Source organism: Erpetoichthys calabaricus, chromosome 11 (genome assembly GCF_900747795.2).
Source record: "Erpetoichthys calabaricus chromosome 11, fErpCal1.3, whole genome shotgun sequence".
Classification (NCBI taxonomy): domain Eukaryota; kingdom Metazoa; phylum Chordata; class Cladistia; order Polypteriformes; family Polypteridae; genus Erpetoichthys; species Erpetoichthys calabaricus.
In genome coordinates, this window is record NC_041404.2 from 60298571 (window position 1) to 60319613 (window position 21043).

Sequence of the window (21043 nt, forward strand, 5' to 3'; positions counted from 1 at the left end):
CTTGAAATATTTGTGTTTTTGTATTTAATCAGGTATTCTGTTCAGTGCTTCGGGTTTCTACTGGCATTTTCATTTCGTCCCATAAATTTGGTGGACTGGTGCCCTCTAGCATGCCCTGGTATGATTGTGGATGGATGGGAATGCCCTGTGAAAGAAAGGCATGCTGCCCAGGGTTGGCTTCTGCCTGGCAGCATAAGTGCCAATCCACCACAATCCTCACAAAAGGAACGGCGGGTCCAATTGAGTGGGTAGTGATGCCCCCTAGTGGTTAAGGTGATGCCAACTTAATGCTCGGCACCTCACCTGTTAGAAGTATGGGAGCAGATAATGAGTGCCGACATGTAAAGGACATTGGAGTGAAGTTGAGCCCACAGATAAAGTCACATAACAGGAGAACACCCCTGTTATCATGTGACACGTGACAAAAACAGCACACATTGTATTATGTGACATCAATGGGACAGCACATCTGTTGCCATGTGACATTAACAAGACAGTACACCTATTATCACCTGACAGTAATGGGACAACACACCTGTTATTCTGTAGCATGTGACAGGACAGCACACTTATTATCAGGAGACTTTGATGGGACCGCACACCTGTTACCATGTGACATATGACAAGATAGTGCACTTGCTGTCATGTGATACTGATGGGACTGCACACCTGTTATTAGGTGACATTGATATGATAACACACTTATTATCAGGTTATTTGACAATGATGGGACAGCACATCTGTTTTCAGGTGACAGTGATGAGACCACACACCTGTTACCATGTGACATATGACGAGACAGCACACCTATTATTAGGTGACATTGATGTGATAGCACACTTATTATCAGGTCAGGTGACATGTGATGGGACAGCACACCTGTAATGAGGTGACAATGACAGGACGGCTCTTCCACTTGTGACCAGCGTCATAAAGGATTTGTCAACACCTGAGTCATTTGACTTTTTATGTTTTTTTTTCACTCTCTTTGTCGTTGGAACTCTCCAAAGACCAGGACAGGCGTCGGTGGGCCGAGAGACGACACTCACTCCTCTAGCAGACGAGGGGCTACTTGCTTTTGATGTCCTCTTCTTCTCCAGAGTCTCCCTCATTGACAATCACTTCATTCAGTGGGGGTACCAGAGGGAAGGTGAAGATGTCTTCGAGGTTTCCAGTTCCCGAACTCAGTAAGCTGCTGAGAAAAGGACCCTCGGAGCGCCCCTCCTTGGAGCTGGGGGCCTGTGGACCCTCACGGTGGGCTTGGCTCCCTCTGAACGTCTGCTGCTCATCCAGTGCTGACAGGACCGCTTCGTACTTCTGGTAGACCTCATCACAGCAACTTGAAAAATCAGACATGGGATTGGGGAAGTCAAGGCCGTTACCTGCCAGAGGGGTCAAGGGGGGCTTCCTGAAGGAAAAGTAAAGAGAGAAAAAAAATATAAAAGGCGAAGTCATCAGTGGCATTGCAGTGGCAAAAATGACAAAAACATTCAGAGTCCACAGAAATGGACGGAGCGGCAAGCAACGCGCACTTACCCGGAGTGCAGGCAGGAAAACCTTGGAGGGTAAAATGGGCAGGACAGGAGGTGACAGGGGACAGGTGGGCACATTCTGGAAAGGTCAACCATGTGAGGCGGCAGGTTCATATGGGAGCACATGTGAGGGTCCTGCTGAAAGTGGTGGGCACCCTGGCTGTAGTCGTGTCCCTCTGAAAGAGCTGGCCTGTCCTGATTCCACACATTTCCCTGGGGGTCCCGGAACATGGGCTCGGCAGCAGCAGGGCCAACAATGTCAGGATGACTGGGACCACCCCAGCCCCAGTCCATCATCATGGGCAGGCTTGAAGATGTGCTGGCTTCAGGCTGGGAGCTGGCCATTTGGGTGCTGCTGAAATAAACGGGCATCCTCTGCCCTGTGCCACTTCCTGTCTGGAGGGACGACGGGCTGAAACCTTTAAAGGAAAACACAAAAGAGAAATGGGCAGAAGATGAAGAGCCTCTAATGGGCAGTGGAACTCAGTGGGAGCACCGGTCATTGGGGAGGGAAAGGGGGGTCTGGGGGGTCTGGGCTCAGGAGAGAAGTAGCCCTCCAGACAAAAGTGCCCCTGAGGACAAGAACAATCATAGAGATGAAAGGCACTATATTATAAATATGAAAGGCACTATATTATAAATCTGAAAGTTATTATATTATAAATATGAAAGGCACTATATTACAAATCTGAAAGTTATTATATTGTAAATATGAAAGGCATTATTTTATAAATCTAAAAGTTATAATGCCTTTAATATGAAAGGAATTATATTATAAATATGAAAGGCACTATATTACAAATATGAAAGTTATTATATTATAAATATGAAAGACATTATATTATAAATATGAAAGGCACTATATTACAAATATGAAAGTTATTATATTATAAATATGAAAGACATTATATTATAAATATGAAAGGCACTATATTATAAAAAAGCACTATATTATAAATCTTAAAGGCACTATATTACAAATATGAAAGTTATTATATTGTAAATATGAAAGGCAGCATATTATATGAAATGCACTATATTCCATCCATCCATTTTCCAACCCGCTGAATCCGAACACAGGGTCACGGGGGTCTGCTGGAGCCAATCCCAGCCAACACAGGGCACAAGGCAGGGAACCAATCCTGGGCAGGGTGCCAACCCACCGCAGGACACACACAAACACATCCACACACCAATCACACACTAGGGCCAATTTAGAATCGCCAGTCCACCTAACCTGCATGTCTTTGGACTGTGGGAGGAAACCGGAGCGCCCGGAGGAAACCCACACAGACACGGGGAGAACATGCAAACTCCACGCAGGGAGGACCCGGGAAGCGAACCCGGGTCCCCAGGTCTCCCAACTGCGAGGCAGCAGCGCTACCCACTGCGCCACCGTGCTGCCCATGCACTATATTAAAAATCTAAAACACAGTATATTATAAATCTGAAAGGCACTATATTATAAATATGAAAGGCACATTATTATATGAAAAGTGTTATATTATAAATCTAAAACGCAGCATATTGTAAATCTTAAAGGCACTATATTATAAATATGAAAGGCATTATATTATAAATATGAAAGGCAGCATATTATATGAAAGGTACTATAGTATAAATCTCAAAGGCACTATATTATAAATATGAGAGGCACAATATTATAAATATAAAAGGCAGTATATTATAAATATGAAAGGCACTATATTATAAATATGAAAGGCACTATATTATAAATCTAAAACACAGTATATTGTAAATATGAAAGGCAGCATATTATATGAAAGGCACTATAGTATAAATCTCAAAGGCAGTATATTATATCTATGAAAGGCACTATATTATAAATTTGATAGGCAAAATATTATAAATATGAAAGGCACTATATTGTAAATATGAAAGAAAATATATTATAATATATAATGCATCATATAATGGAAAGGAGCAGATGGTTGGAGAAGCTTGAGGGTAAGTCACATCATGGAGTCAGCATGGACTCTAATTCTGTATGTACAATTCTCTAAGCAGGACAGGGGACAAGGGGACAGCCATTGCACTAAAATGCCATCTGCTTGTTAGCAGTTTAACGCCAGGCCCATCCCTGATCCATCCCTCCATTTCCTGAACCAGCTTCTTGATTCATAATGATGACCACTAAGACTCCTCTCTCTCAGTCCATTACTACTCTCTAGCCAGACAATGCAAAGAGAGACAATAAATGAATATTTAAACTTCAAAGAAGGTTCAGCCACTCATTGAAAACAGGGTTGAAGGCCACGCCCCTTGAAGTGATCACACAGCCACGCCCACTTCTGCATCTCTCATTCCTTGAGGTGTTCAGACCCTTGGCTTGGGTGCTCAGCCTGCATTGTGTTTGCTTTAATTCTCCTTCAGATGTGTCCAGAACTTGAGTGGAGTCCACCTGCGGCCAACTGAATTGATTGGATGTCGTTCAAGACGGCACACGTGTACCTGGGAATAGGAGGTCCCACAATTCACACTGCAAATTTGGATGAAACCTGAGCCAGGAGGTCCAAGGAACTGCTGTTTGAGATGAAAAGGTGCCTTGGAGGGTACAGCCTATAGGTGTTTATAGCTGTGGGGGTGAACGGACTGGCATCCTTGTCCAGGGTTGGTTCCTGTTTTGCATCCCATGCTGCTAGGATGGGCTGAATGGTTAAGCCACCCTTGTAACTGGCAGCCTATGCTGGGCAGAGGGCAGAAGCAAGCTTTGGACATTCTGCCAGTCCTTAAAGATCGTTCTAGTGGTACACCACAGGGTCGCCGTGATCCAGGAGCTCCTGGAGTCCTTGGAGTTCTTTGAGTCCTTCACAGGGCACACACACACACACTCAATCATTCCTAACCTAAGTCTGAGCTGATGTCAACCTACATAACAATTGGCCTTAAAGAAAAGCCATGTAGGCACTGGCACTGATTGTGACCAGGTCAGGAACTGAAGCTGAGTCCAGATGAGTGGTGAAGCAGCAGCACTAATCACTGTGCCACCACATCATACCATTTTAAATTCAAAATCTATATTCATAATGACTCTTGCCAGTGGTAACCAGTATAAGTCTTGAGTATTCCCAGATTAGTAAATGAAGACTGTGAAGGGTTGGCACACCGTTGAAGCGTGTGGCATTGACACCCAGTGGTGAATGGTGGCTCTGGGCTCAATCCAATTCAGCCTACTGTGGGGGCATTCGGTGAAAGTTGGCAACTCACTTCCAGAAATGATGCCAGTCCACTCAACCAGTGCCAGCCAAAGCCCATTTGGAGCCCTAGGTGGGGTGGACGGACATCACCTTTCATAGTCCAGAGCAGGTTGTTGGCATTATTAAACACTGATTACAATTTTCCCTTAGTGGGTAGAGTGCATGCCCCTTCAGTGGCACAAATGGTGCCCCTTTGGGTGTATACTGTGCGCTTCTTGGTGTATGGAGTGTGCATAAATGTTGCCCACCTTGACAGCAGTGGGCTCTTGGATACAGCTGATGTCAAAGACAAGGTCTGCACACACACACACACACACACACACACACAACACACACACACACATTCTCAATTCAGCCATTCCAGGCAGCATTATGCCAGTTACAATGCCCACTCATGTGTGCATCCAGCAGCACTGGGTACAAGGTGGGCACCAAATGCTAGACAAGATACCAACACATTATTAGTTCCACACACACACACACACATCTGTATCCTGACACAGGATTGTCAATCCTGATAACCCAGTTCAGACTGTGCTGGCAGCATCAGATGCGAGAATGGAGCCAGCCTGCCCATCAGAGGCTCACACGTCGTATCAGCTTGAGGCCTCGAGTAGCTCTGGGCAGGCTACCAGTTGATTACAGAGTCCACTCATCGACGCTCACACACAACATTTTAAACCCACTTAATCAGTTTCAGTGACACCCGGGCAGCATTATGGGCATGGCAGGAACCAAACCTGGACACGATGCCAATGGATACGCACACAAAGCCAATTTAGGATTGTCGGCCAACTTCCCCGCATAGGAGAAAGTCAGATGACTTCAATGAAAAACGGGCAGGTGTTCTGAACGTGGGAGTTGCAGCGTCCACAGGTTCCAAAAAGCACTTCCAATAATGGCCACTAGGGGGGCATACAGTCAGTCAGTCATTGTCCAACCTGCTATATCCTAACACAGGGTCATGGGGGTCTGCTGGAGCCAATCCCAGCCAGCAAAGGGTGCAAGGTAGGAACAAACCCCAGGCAGGGCACCAACCCACCGCAGGGCACACACGGGACAATTTAGGACCTCCAATGCACCTAACCTGCATGTCTTTGGACTGTGGGGGGAAACCCACACAGACACAGGGAGAACATGCAAACTCCACACATGGGAAGCGAACCCAAGTCTCCTTACTGCGAGGCAGCAGAGCTACCCACTGTGCCACCGTGGCACATACAGGATCGTCATAAAATCCAAGACTTTGCACTTCTCAGAGCAGAATTCCAAATAAAGTGGATCACAAAGGCTGAAAATGGATTTGCTCGAGACACAAAGCAAGTCCTGAAAGAGCAAATCAAAGAGAACAAAACGTCAAAGGAAATCCAGTAATTCATAAAAAGTGCGACACGTAGCAAAATCAGAGAAACTCACTCAGTCAACAATGTAGAATGAACCACCAGGAACTGTGGAGACCCTCCGGGTTTAAAGGGCGGGGAGGAGCTGCTGGCAGTGATTGACAGGTGACCACGCCTCTTGGGGGAACCGCCCACAAAACACATGGGACGTAACCAAGGCATAATACACAAAGCACACAACACATGAAAGTAGCATTAAAGTGAACAATGACCTAAAAATAAAAAATAAAAAATATCCGTACATAGGACAAGAACATGAGTCCCAACCAGGGGAGGAGCCCCCAGATGAAATACAACAGTCATTTGTTTTCTGGACAGGATCGCTGCCCTAAGTTTGCTGACATCAGCTGTCCCAAGGAGGCTTAAGAGAGCGAAGACCGCCATGTCGTGACTACGAGTCTCAAAGCATGCAAGTCCCAAAAGCACTTCCAAAAAAGTGCACTAGAGGGGGAAATCCTGTCAAAAACCCCGGCTAGACACCAAAAGAGCCTCCTGGAATCTTTCTAAAGATTTATTCTTCACAAAAAAATTGGATCTGTAAAAGTGTGTCCCAATTACGAGATGAGCAAGCAGGTTTCAGGCAGAATCGATCATGTACAGACCAGATTGCAACGCTTCGTATCATAGTCGAGCAGTCCTTGGAGTGGAATACACCATTGTACATCAACTTTGTCGACTATGAGAAGGCGTTTGACAGTGTGGATCGAGGGACCCTGTGGAAGCTCCTCCGGCACTATGGCATCCCAGCCAAGGTGGTCAATCTGATCAACAGCTCATACGAGGGAATAACCTGCAGAGTGATCCATGGAGGGCAGCTCACCAACAGCTTCCAAGTGAAGTCCGACAGGGATGCTTGTTATCCCCGTTCCTCTTCCTCATTGCTATTGACTGGATCATGAAGACATCCACTAGTGAACGCAGGAATGGAATCCAGTGGAGCCAATTGGAAGACTTAGAGTTTGCCGACAATCTTGCACTTCTTTCCCACAGTCAGCAGCAGATACAAGAAAAGACAAATGTGTTGGCAGCCACATCATCACAGGTTGGACTCAACATACACAAGGAGAAGACAAAGATTATTAAGATCAACTCCAGCAGCAACAACCCAGTCACCTTAAATGGAAGTTCCCTGGAGGAGATACAGTCCTTCACCTACCTGGGCAGCATCATCGACCAGCAGGGTGGAACAGATACAGACGTCAAGGCAAGGATCGGCAAAGCAAGAGCCGCCTTTATCCAGCTCAAGAACATCTGGGCTTCCAGTGAACTGACCTTGACCACCAAGATCCGTGTGTTCAACACAAATGTGAAGTCAGTACCGTTGTACGGGGCCGAAACCTGGAGGACAACCAAAAACGCCACCCGAAGAATCCAGACTTTCATCAACACCTGTCTCAGAAAGATCCTCCACATTCGCTGGCCAGACACCATCAGTAACACTAATCTATGGGAAAGGACCTGCCAACATTCAGTAGAAGCAGAAATCTGGAAGAGAAGATGGGGATGGATAGGGCACACCCTACGCAAACCGCAAACCAGCAATACCAGACAGGCTCTCAGATGGAACCCCCAAGGAAAGCGGAAGAGAGGCCGTCCAAGAAACACCTAAGAGGCAGACATCACAAGGATGGGCTACACCTGGAGTCAACTGGAAAGAATGGCTCAGGACAGAAACCTCTGGAGATCTACCTTTGGCGGCCCATACCTCAGAAGGGTGGAGGGCATAAGTAAGTAAGTAAAAGTGTGTCACTCCAAAGAGCACAAAAGGCATAAAACGCCTGTTAAAAGCAAAAATTCCTGCTACAGAATCCAAAAAGAGGGGTCAAAAAATGTAAACCAAATAAGAAGTAAGCACCGCAAAACACAAATAAACTTACTAACTCCCCAGAGCATTGAGAATGAACCACCAGGGACTTCATATACTGTTGAAGACGGAGGGGAATTTCAGGTGGTCATCGGCAGGTGGCCCTGCCTCTTGGTGGACCACCCACAAAACACATGGAACATAAACAAGGCATTGATAACACAAGACCAAAAATAAAAAAAAACAAACAATGCACAAGCAATAATCAAAATGAACAAAAAGGCCATTAAACAAAGATTTGAACCCCAGACAGAGGGGAAAACATGAAAACAGGAAAACAGATTCCACAGAGACAACAACTGGGCAGGGGATTTGAACCCTGGGCACACAATCTATGAGAGCCCACTACAATCTGACCACGAAGGACTTGGATTGGAAGTCCTAACATTCAGATCCCACCGCTGCCTCCAATGCCAGCTCTGCCCTTATTTGCTATGACTATACTTAGTACTGCAGATCAAATGGGGAGGGGGGGGGGTGGTCCCCCTTGATGTTTGTACAGATGTCATCAGTCAGTGGGGGAGACCCTTGGATTGCCCCGTGTGAGGGTCCCCTTGAAGTTTTATGCGAGTCAGAATCAAGGCTGGGTGACTGGCAAAATCAGGGCATGGGCACTAAGGATCATCCAAAGCCACCCACTCCTGATGACACATTGCAACATATATTTGATAAAATGGCACCCCCCCCCCCCATCCTAAAAAAAGTTTGCCTGCCATAGATGACCACCTAGTTCACCAGTACAGTAGAGACGGCCCTCACACTTGGACCCTGAGTGAACTCAACTGATTATTAACATCACACTCAACTGAACACAATCCTATATAGCGCCCTCCACTGAGCTCATTTATACTCACTTTAAAATCATAAACCGATTTGGTGAATCGACTGACGTTTACTGTATCTGAGGATGACTCTCATGATCAGAATATGCTTTTGTTGTTCATTTAATTGGAGCATCAGGGTCGCAGAGCAAGGCAGATTTGGGAACTGAACTGGAGGCACTGTGGTTTCTGGTCGAGTGCACCTACCCGCTGTGCCAGTCCCCCTACACTCTCTCTCTCTCCGTGTTAAATCTTCTCGATGTTCACATTTCAGTTTCTTTTCAGTTTGTTGCTTTGAAATGAAAGTCACTCACAGACCACCCATCAAGGCCCCCATCTCCTCACTTACACAATCAGGTCAGACAGGGAGCCAAGATGACAAATGGGGTAAAGCTCAGGGCCTCACTCACTAGGCCACCATGTGTCCCATGATAGGTGGTCAGCTAAACAAGTCTTTTGGCTTTTGAAATTCTCACTCTGTGGTCTAGCGAAGCAGCAACATTGAGGAGGGAGGCTGACATTCATTTAGTCAGGTAAGTAAGACTGCAGGAGTCCATGTCAGTGACCCGTCTTAGCACACCTCACAAAATGTGTTTGGGACACCAGACAGTGAAGCCATCAGTGAGTGCCCACTTGGCACTGCGCCCAGAGGTCCAAGCTGCACTGTCGCACTGGCCTGACTAGTCATCGTCACTCACATCGCCCACTCACCTCTCCTTTTTGAAATTTCTACATTAACTTCCTCCCCTAAACCATCAGAATGAGTGACCCTCAGCCCACCTCTGCCGTCATCTCAGAGAAGACTTTTGAGCAAACGCCACCTCATAACACGAGGACATTTGGGCAGACTGGGTACTTGGAAGACATGAGGCTGATTGGTTCATTTTCTTAGTAATATTATTCACATCTATCTATTATATAGTGCCTTTCACATCTATAAATCAATCTATGATATGGTGGAGCTTTAACACTTTCTGTCTCTCAGTTATAGAGTGCTGTAGCTGCCCTCCCGCCTACAAACTATCTATCTATCTATCTATCTATCTATCTATCTATCTATCTATCTATCTATCTATCTATCTATCTATCTATCTATCTATCTATCTATCTATTATATAGTGCCTCTCACATCTATCTATCTATCTATCTATCTATCTATCTATCTATCTATCTATTATATAGTGCCTCTCACATCTATCTATCTATCTATCTATCTATCTATCTATCTATCTATCTATCTATTATATAGTGCCTTTCACATCTATCTATCTATCTGTCTATCTATCTATCTATCTATCTATTATATAGTGCCTTTCACATCTATCTATCTATCTATCTATCTATCTATCAATTATATAGTGCCTCTCACATCTATCTATCTATCTATCTATCTATCTATCTATCTATTATATAGTGACTTTTGCATCTATCTATCTATCTATCTATCTATCTATCTATCTATCTATCTATCTATCTATCTATCTATCTATCTATCAATTATATAGTGCCTCTCACATCTATCTATCTATCTATCTATCTATCTATCTATCTATCTATCTATCTATCTATCTATCTATTATATAGTGACTTTTGCATCTATCTATCTATCTATCTATCTATCTATCTATCTATCAATTATATAGTGCCTCTCACATCTATCTATCTATCTATCTATCTATCTATCTATCTATCTATCTATCTATCTATCTATCTATCTATTATATAGTGCCTTTCACATCTATCTATCTATCTATCTATCTATCTATCTATCTATCTATCTATTATATAGTGCCTTTCACATCTATCTATCTATCTGTCTATCTATCTATTATATAGTGCCTTTCACATCTATCTATCTATCTATCTATCTATCTATCTATCTATCTATCTATCTATCTATTATATAGTGCCTTTCACATCTATCTATCTATCTATCTATCTATCTATCTATCTATCTATCTATCTATCTATCTATCTATCAATTATATAGTGCCTCTCACATCTATCTATCTATCTATCTATTTATCTATCTATCTATCTATCTATTATATAGTGACTTTTGCATCTATCTATCTATCTATCTATCTATCTATCTATCTATCTATCTATCTATCTATCTATCTATCTATCTATCTATTATATAGTGACTTTTGCATCTATCTATCTATCTATCTATCTATCTATCTATCTATCTATCTATCTATCTATCTATCTATCTATCTATTATATAGTGACTTTTGCATCTATCTATCTATCTATCTATCTATCTATCTATCTATCTATCTATCTATCTATCTATCTATCTATCTATCTATTGTACCTTCCATGTCTATCATATAGTGCTTTCCAAATCTATCTATCTATCTATCTATCTATCTATCTATCTATCTATCTATCTATCTATCTATCTATTATATAGTGCCTTTCGCATCTATCTATCTATCTATCTATCTATCTATCTATCTATCTATCTATCTATCTATCTATCTATCTATCTATCTATCTATTGTACCTTCCATGTCTATCATATAGTGCTTTCCAAATCTATCTATCTATCTATCTATCTATCTATCTATCTATCTATCTATCTATTATATAGTGCCTTTCGCATCTATCTATCTATCTATCTATCTATCTATCTATCTATCTATCTATCTATCTATCTATCTATCTAATAACGCTTTCAAATCTATCTTCATGAATCACCTTTCACATTCATCTGTCCATTATATAGTGCCTTTCTTGTCTATGTATCTTCCTTAATTTATAATAATAATAATAATAATCATCAACATAATAATAATAATAATAATAATAATAACAGAGCACCTTTCATGTCCACAGTGTCTGTCTACCTGCTGCTTGTTCTGGTCCGGCCTGATCCAAGTGTGCCCTGTGATGGACTGATGGGTTCCCACTTTGTGCCCAGTATCACACAGGCAGACCCCCAGCTTCGTCATCCCTGACCTTATAAATATTAAGATGAGCGACTGAATGAATGCCCTGAAGTCAAACAGCCGTGCCGTGTTAAGCTGGGACACCAGTGGGTGTCACCCGAGATGTGACAAAGCCTTGCATTACTTGAATAAGACCATGAAGTCCCTTCAATGACCGTCTGTTCTTGGGTGGCTTTGCTCTTGGCTCTTCAACATGAATTGCCCCCCTGTTAAAGGTGCCATATGATCTCCAGACTGGTAGTTATCAAGTCAGCCGAGGATGCTGCCAGTGCTCAGGCTAATGATGACTCTTGACCGGCCCGGTCCTGTCATTGAATGAAGATGGCTGCTGAGAACCCGTTTCATGAGCCCTCAGGGGCACAGATGTCCCGGCCACAGACTCCAGCACAGACACTGACCTACATCCCCTACCCCCCAACTCAGTAATGAAGCCCCCTCGTAAGTGGATGCCCATTAGGGTACACTCACCGACAGGATGATTGCTGGGGTACTGGACAACCTTGGCCAATGTCATCGGCGAGGGGCTCTGAGGGGGGCCCGGATGAGGAGGCGGCGGCAGTGGCGGGTGGACCATCTTGTCACATCTCCTTTTCTCCTTCGGCTGGTAAACCCAATCTGTTTAAGAGGATTCTGAGGTCAGAGCTGCACTTTTCATATCCGACATTCCCAGAGAGGCCCACACCAACAACGTCTCATCATTGAGTGCTGCCGCCATGCAAGGCTGACATTGACTACAGTGACACCTTTGTGGAGCTGACGGGGGTCTTGGGAGCTGGTGACCCTAAAACAATTATCACCAGATCAAGAGGAGTCTCTCACAGGGTCACATGGGGTTTCCTAAATTCTGAAATGGGAAAAACATCCCAGGCCTACAAATAAGTGAACAAGTCAAGATTTCTGAATAGTGAGGTCATTTGTGTCACCTGTGCCTGGCTCTGTCTATCTGGCTGGCATATGCCAACTCTAGCATGGCCATAGTGAACCCCAGATATGAAGAGTGCTGGAAGTTTGAAAAAACGGGGCCTGGTCTGCTGCGACATTCAGATGGTTGGGTCAACAACATGTAAGCAGGGGTCCATCCTGCCTTGGATCAGCGGTCCAGGCTGGTGCTGGTGGTGTAATGGTGTGGAAGGTATTAACCTGGCACACTTTGGGCCCCTTAGTGAGCATCATTTAAATGCCACAGCCTACCTGAGTCTTCTTGCTGACCATGTCCATCCCTTTATGACCACAGTGTCCCCATCTTCTGATGGCTTCTTCCAGCCTGATAACACGTCATGTCACAAAGGTCACATCACCTCAGACTGGTGATCAATGAGCTCACTGGACTCCACTGGCCCCCACAGTCAGCAGATCTCCGTCCAGTAGAGCACCTTTAGGATGTGGTGGAGCGGGAGATTCGCGTCATAGATATGCTGGTGACAAATGTGCAGCGACTGCATGATGCTGTCATGTCAATGTGGAGCAAAATCCCTGAGGAATGGTTCCAGCACCATGTTGAATCTGCGCCATGGAGAATTAGGGCAGTTCTGAAGGCCAAAAGGGGGTCCTAGGAAGGTGTACCTAATAATGTGGCCAGAGACTGTAGATTTATATTTATAAAACTTTGTACATGACATTTTCCCCCAGGTAGGCCATAATCTGGCCAGCTAGTCTGAGATGAAAGTACAATCCATTCTGTTTGTCTCTAAGGCTCCAGAAAGTTCTACTAAACAAGGCAGGCATCTCGTCACCTAATGACCAACCATGGACCAGTGGCTCTGACTTTATGAAGACCTCTGAGTGGCTGGTCCTGGACTGTATGAGTTCTGCTTTAGTAGACCACCTGGACCCACTGCTCTGTGCCTATTGGACAAAGACTGGACTGGAGGGTACAGCGATCTACAGTATCATGGCTGAACAAAGTTGGCCGCACTGGGAGGACTCTGCTGTTTTCGTTTCTCCAACGCCATTCAATACCAGCCAACCATCTCAGCTCAGAGATCTGCAGGTGGACGAGCCGGTGGTGTCCTGGATGACGATGGACCATCTGTGAGACTCAAGGACTGTGTGAGCAACTCTTGAGCGCCACAAGGAACAGACGTTCAGACGCACGAGAACACAGAGGAAAGGCGCTGGAGGTAAGAGAGATCAGATATTTTTACATGATTCCCTTACCTGTGTAAGTAAGTGCCACACGGGATTGGATGGGCATTCCCCACCAGGAGAGGGCATGGTTCCACACCTGGATGGGAGGTTCCAAGTAGACAGACAGACATCATGGCCAAGGGAGAGAAAGGTGCAAGACCTGAAAGAGACTTCTCGGCAGGATGGATGGACACCCCGACCAGGAAATAAGATTCCTTACCTGGACGGGAAGCCCCAGGCATCCTGAAGAGATATATTTGTAGTACCCTCCCTGACCAGACAGGGCAGGACTGTCTCTGGGGAATGTTAATTTCCTCTCTGGACGCTAGATGGCAGCAGACCTGGATATTGGTGCTTGGTCAGAAACTAGCAGGGGATGCTGGGAATTGTAGTCTGGTTGCTGCCACAAGAGGATATGCAGGGGACGACACTCCCTTTTACTCTGTATGACCCCCGAAGTGCTTCCAATGGGCAAGAGCCCCAGCACCGGGGGTACTCCTGGGTCCTTAATAATAAATGGGACTGCACTGCCTGGTCCAGGTGAGTCAGAGTTGGGAGGCAGGAATGCGACACTCGACCGGAAGAGAAAAGACAAACTTGTTCTTGTGCTTGTCTATACAAGGTCATTATCATAACCTCCCTCTATTTGAACCTGTTTGGGGTTTGGGGCTCTGTGGCGCCCCCTAGCCGTCACACCTGTCTGACAGGTAAGGCAATTAATACATAAATATAAACGTGTAATTAACTCCTGCCTGTCCTTCTACTGTCTCATCTCCTGGTGTCAGAGACACTAAAGGGGAAGATGGAGGATGTGCTGAACTTCACGACCTGACAGTGCGCCGAGAGTCTATGAGTTGAGGCTTCCTGTTAAGGCCCCCTAGTGGGGAGGAGGACAGGATCACCCTGGACAATAGAACATCACGTCGACACGGGGACAACATGTAAACTCCACGCAGGGAGCGCCACACAGTGTAAAAATAAAAAGCTCTGCCTCCTTACCGGGGAAGTTCTCTCTGTGCATCTTCTCGATCTTCTTGGCCTCGTCAAAGTACGGCTTCTTCTGCTCCTCCGACAGTTTCTTCCATTCGATTCCCAGCTGCACGCTTAGGTCCGTGATGGTCGCCGTGGGGTTAGCCTTGGCCAGCACCGGCCGGTGGATCCTGGACCACACCATGAAGGCGTTCATGGGCCGCTTGATGTGTCCGTGCTTGTCTCGGCACTTTGGGGTGTCGTACTGCACTGCAAAGACAAGGGTGACAGTGACACACGAGTGGCGCGTCATTTGTGCCTCCAAACACTCGGCTGAGTGGGGCCCGTCAGATATTTGTTGTTCATTTCTTATCAGGACTACACTTTACTTACTTAAACTTTACAAAAGCAGCTCATAGCATCACACCTACAGTAGGGGTTTATTGACTGGCGATGTGAAAATGACAAAAAAAAAAAATGTGTGCCAGAAACACCAGAAAAAACAAAAAAACATCAGCTCTGCGGAACTCTGCTTCTGACGCAGGGGGTCTAGGGGGCAGACGTGGAGGAAACTACAGGGAGAGGCGACCTGCCCTGGTTACGAAAAAGAGGCCATGGGAGCGAAGCGCATCACATGAGGCCGAGGGGGCAAAAACATCGGGCAGGAGAGCGGGGACTGTGGGGCAAGGGGTCCGCATGAAATACTCGTTTGTGAGTGCGAGGACAGGAAAAAACAGGACTGGTATGAGCACCACACCCCCAGAGAGAGAAGAAAGGCGCTATATGAAAGAGAGGTGTGAAAAGTACTGTATAATAGATAGATAGATAGATAGATAGATAGATAGATAGATAGATAGATAGATAGATAGATAGATAGATAGATAGATAGATAGATAGATAGATATGAAAGGCACTATATGATAGATAGATAGATAGATAGATAGATAGATAGATAGATAGATAGATAGATAGATAGATAGATAGATAGATAGATAAAAGACACTATATGATAGATAGATAGATAGATAGATAGATAGATAGATAGATAGATAGATAGATAGATAGATAGATAGATAGATAGATAGATGTGAGAGGCACTATATAATTGATAGATAGATAGATAGATAGATAGATAGATAGATAGATAGATAGATAGATAGATAGATAGATAGATAGATAGATGTGAAAGGCACTATATAATAGATAGATAGATAGATAGATAGATAGATAGATAGATAGATAGATAGATAGATAGATAGATAGATAGATAGATAGATAGATAGATAGATAGATATGAAAGGCACTATATGATAGATAGATAGATAGATAAAAGACACTATATGATAGATAGATAGATAGATAGATAGATAGATAGATAGATAGATAGATAGATAGATAGATAGATAGATAAAAGACACTATATGATAGATAGATAGATAGATAGATAGATAGATAGATAGATAGATAGATAGATAGATAGATAGATAGATAGATAGATAGATAGATAAAAGACACTATATGATAGATAGATAGATAGATAGATAGATAGATAGATAGATAGATAGATAGATAGATAGATAGATAGATAGATAGATAGATAGATATGAAAGGCACTATATGATAGATAGATAGATAGATAGATAGATAGATAGATAGATAGATAGATAGATAGATAGATAGATAAAAGACACTATATGATAGATAGATAGATAGATAGATAGATAGATAGATAGATAGATAGATAGATAGATAGATAGATAGATAGATAGATAGATAGATAGATAGATAGATATGAAAGGCACTATATGATAGATAGATAGATAGATAGATAGATAGATAGATAGATAGATAGATAGATAGATAGATAAAAGACACTATATGATAGATAGATAGATAGATAGATAGATAGATAGATAGATAGATAGATAGATAGATAGATAGATAGATAGATAGATAGATAGATAGACGAAAGGTAGTATATAATAGATAGATAGATAGATAGATAGATAGATAGATAGATAGATAGATAGATAGATAGATAGATAGATAGATAGATAGATAGATAGATGTAAGGCACTATATAATAAATAGATATTGTCCATGTCATGTGCTGAAGGTTACCTGGAGTCTGTCACTTGATGTTCTGATGCCACCAGAAGTGTGGACTTCATTTAATTGGAAACATAAATCAGCTCACTTGATGTAACGTATTATGATATTTATATCATCATCATCATCATCATCATCATCATCATCATCATCATCATTTTAGGGTCTTTCCTAGGTGTTTGTTTATCTTATGCAGTTCCTCCCCCATTTAATATGAAGGGTATAATACACAGATAGATAGCAAAGGCACTATATATGAAGTGAAGATATAAAAGGCACTATATAATGAATATGAAGGCCACTCTTTACTTTTGACATTTATTTATTTTAAGTTTAAGATTCTTTGATCAGCTCTTGTTACAATACGACGGTTTGACTTTTTGCAGATGAAGATGTCTGTTTAAGTGGGCTTGTTTTATTCTAATTAACCTAATAAATGTATTTATTTATAACTTTATCGCTGTATTAATGTCAGTTTCATGACATTTGACTTAATGGGCACCTACAAATAAAACCTCCATGTGCTCCTCAGCCACATGAGTAGTCACAAATGTCCCCGTTACCTTTGTGTCTGAGACCCCCATTTTGTTTTCCCAGAGCCCCAGTTAATCCCTGACAATTCTATGAGTGGGTCCTGTGATGAGCTGGTGTCCCCCATACTCAACGGCTACCTGACATTTCAGCAGTCTGTTTGGTTTTTGCCGGTGACCTCAGTTTGATGACATGTTAGCATTTTATTGATCTCATCAGATAGGAGTAAAAACCTCATGGTGGCCTTGCTTATCTCTCTCATCTTAACCTAAAATGAAGGAACTGGAAAAGTACAAGTATAAGGTGTCACATGAAGACACGACATTCATTAACTTGCCGACTTCATACTATTAATGTCACCATCACTGTTCGCAGTGTCCTGACTATCTGACAACAAACCAGAACTTGAACTTGAACTCTACTTGACATATCCAGGTCCCTTAACACTTCTGGTTTTATTATTTTTTCCAAGATTCCTAGATTGAGTAATCCTGACTTCTATCCATACTGTTTGTGGACCTATACCTTATTTTGGGACCCCCTATCCCTCATGGCTCCCACAAGTTTCCATACACCATGATGTAAGAAATCCTGATTTCTATTAAGATTAGCTATAAGGCGCCACCAAGTGGATATTCCTCACGCAATTCCTAATCCCTCATTTTCTTTTTCGGGTCCACAAATCTTTCAGTGAAGATGCCACCAGATATCTGCATAAACTCCGCCATTTGACGGAATTAGCGACACAACACGAACAGGTCGTCAGTCATTCATAAAAAGGGAACGTCGCCTGAATCGGCTGTACAATGGGGCGTCTTGGTGACCATTACCTGCTTGCGAAGGTGGGAGGGTGAACGACACGCCCTGTGTGTCCACCTTGGCAGACCGCTGCACGCAGGCTTTCGTTCTGCTCGCCGTCTGCGCAGTCGGCTCGTCCGGGCGGGATGTGGAGAACTGAACCCAGGCCTGCGTCTCCGATGGCACCGGGTATAGCGGGGTCGGGGCGCTCTGCCCCGGCTCTCTCAGGTACAGAGTTTTTCCGTGATAGCTGAAGGTGGCATCGCCTCCCTGGAGACTGGTCTGCTTCATGGACGACTTGCCCATTGAGTCCAAGTCCAGCGTAGCCACCTCCTTCTTCGGCCCGTCCTGGCCGTTCAAAGTCATCAGCCGCCCGTCCCCAAGCGGAGCGCACGGCGACAGGCAGGTGCCACTGGGCAACGGACAGTCCGTGGTGTCAGGCAGCCGTCCGGACTGGGCCGCTTCGAAGACGGGATGAGCTTGACTGTCCGCCCAGAGGACGCGGGCCGAAGTGTCCGTCCAGGAGTTCGGCTGTGGGAGCGACTTCATGCTCCGCTCCCGAGTGGGCCTCTGGTGTCTGCGAGCTCACTGCACTGTTCGGGGGGCTGCTCTTAATGGGTGCCAACTTGAGCACGAGTAACCTATAAATTCACGCTGTAGTTACCCAGATCTGCGCAAGAAACCATGGCAACCTGATGCCACGGAGCGCGCGAGGCTGCGACATGTGCTGCCAGCCGCGAGAACGGGACAGGAAGTCGGGCGAGCCACCGGGGAGAGACCAGAGCACAGCCGTCCCCGGGACTACAGCTTGTAACGTGGGTTGGTCCTCCGAGTGTCCCGGGACACATTTTAAAAGGTCAAGATCTACAACATTTAAAAAAAAGTCAAGAAGGCATTTTAATGAGACGACGCAGTCACGTGAGGTCTACTACAAAGAAGTCAGAGCGGCTCAGATAGGCATGGAGGGAAGTCACATCACTGTGACATCAAGTGACAGACTCCAGGTAACCTTCAGGACATGACATGGACAATATGTATATGTAGTGCCTTTCACTATCTATCTATCTATCTATCTATCTATCTATCTATCTATCTATCTATCTATCTATCTATCTATCTATCTATCTATCTATTTAATATATAGTGCCTTTCACATCTATCTATCTATCTATCTATCTATCTATCTATCTATCTATCTATCTATCTATCTATTATGTAGTGCCTTTCACATCTATCTATCTATCTATCTATCTATCTATCTATCTATCTATCTATCTATCTATCTATCTATCTATCTATCTATTATATAGTGCCTTTCACATCTATCTATCTATCTATCTACTTAATATATAGTGCCTTTCACATCTATCTATCTATCTATCTATCTATCTATTATATAGTGCCTTTCACATCTATCTATCTATCTATTTAATATATAGTGCCTTTCACAACTATCTATCTATCTATCTATCTATCTATCTATTATATAGTGCCTTTCACATCTATCTATCTATCTATCTATCTATCTATCTATCTATTATATAGTGCCTTTCACATCTATCTATCTATCTATCTATCTATCTATCTATCTATCTATTATATAGTGCCTTTCACATCTATCTATCTATCTATTTAATATATAGTGCCTTTCATAACTATCTATCTATCTATCTATCTATCTATCTATCTATCTATCTATCTATCTATGTATCTATCTATTATATAGTGCCTTTCACATCTATCTATCTATCTATTTAATATATAGTGCCTTTCACAACTATCTATTTATCTATCTATCTATTATATAGTGCCTTTCACATCTATCTATCTATCTATCTATCTATCTATCTATCTATCTATCTATCTATCTATCTATCTATTATATAGTGCCTTTCATATCTATCTATCTATCTATTTAATATATAGTGCCTTTCACATCTATCTATCTATCTATCTATCTATCTATCTATCTATTATATAGTGCCTTTCACATCTATCTATCTATCTATTTAATATATAGTGCCTTTCACAACTATCTATCTATCTATCTATCTATCTATCTATCTATCTATCTATTATATAGTGCCTTTCACATCTATCTATCTATTATATAGTGCCTTTCACATCTATCTATCTATCTATCTATCTATCTATCTATCTATCTATCTATCTATCTATCTATCTATCTATCTATTATATAGTGCCTTTCACATCTATCTATCTATCTATTTAATATATAGTGCCTTTCACATCTATCTATCTATCTATCTATCTATCTATCTATCTATCTATCTATCTATCTATTATATAGTGCCTTTCACATCTATCTATCTATCTATTTAATATATAGTGCCTTTCACATCTATCTATCTATCTATCTATCTATCTATCTATCTATCTATCTATCTATCTATCTATCTATTATATAGTGCCTTTCACATCTATCTATCTATCTATCTATTTAATACTGTATAGTGCCTTTCACATCTATCTATCTATCTATCTATCTATCTATCTATCTATCTATCTATCTATCTATCTATCTATCTATTATATAGTGCCTTTCACATCTATCTATCCATTTGTTAGGATGGTGATATAATGTAATACGTCACATTAGGTGAGCAGATTTACGTTTTTGATTAAATAAACGTCACCTCTGTCATAGTGCCGCAGAGCTCTGATGTGTTTTTTACTGGCAGGACACACAGGTGACC

General features: G+C 42.9%; 1 protein-coding gene across 1 annotated transcript; it reads right to left on the minus strand.

Moving 5' to 3' along the window:
- Positions 1 to 1068: 1068 nt before the first annotated feature.
- LOC127529684 (transcription factor SOX-30-like) lies at positions 1069 to 19161 on the minus strand. Its single transcript, XM_051934217.1, has 5 exons — positions 18359 to 19161; positions 14919 to 15158; positions 12261 to 12407; positions 1537 to 1951; positions 1069 to 1408 (listed from the first exon to the last, which is right to left on the minus strand). The coding sequence occupies exons 1-5, from the start codon at positions 18873 to 18875 to the stop codon at positions 1069 to 1071; spliced, it is 1659 nt and encodes a 552-aa protein (XP_051790177.1). The 5' UTR covers positions 18876 to 19161.
- Positions 19162 to 21043: the final 1882 nt, after the last annotated feature.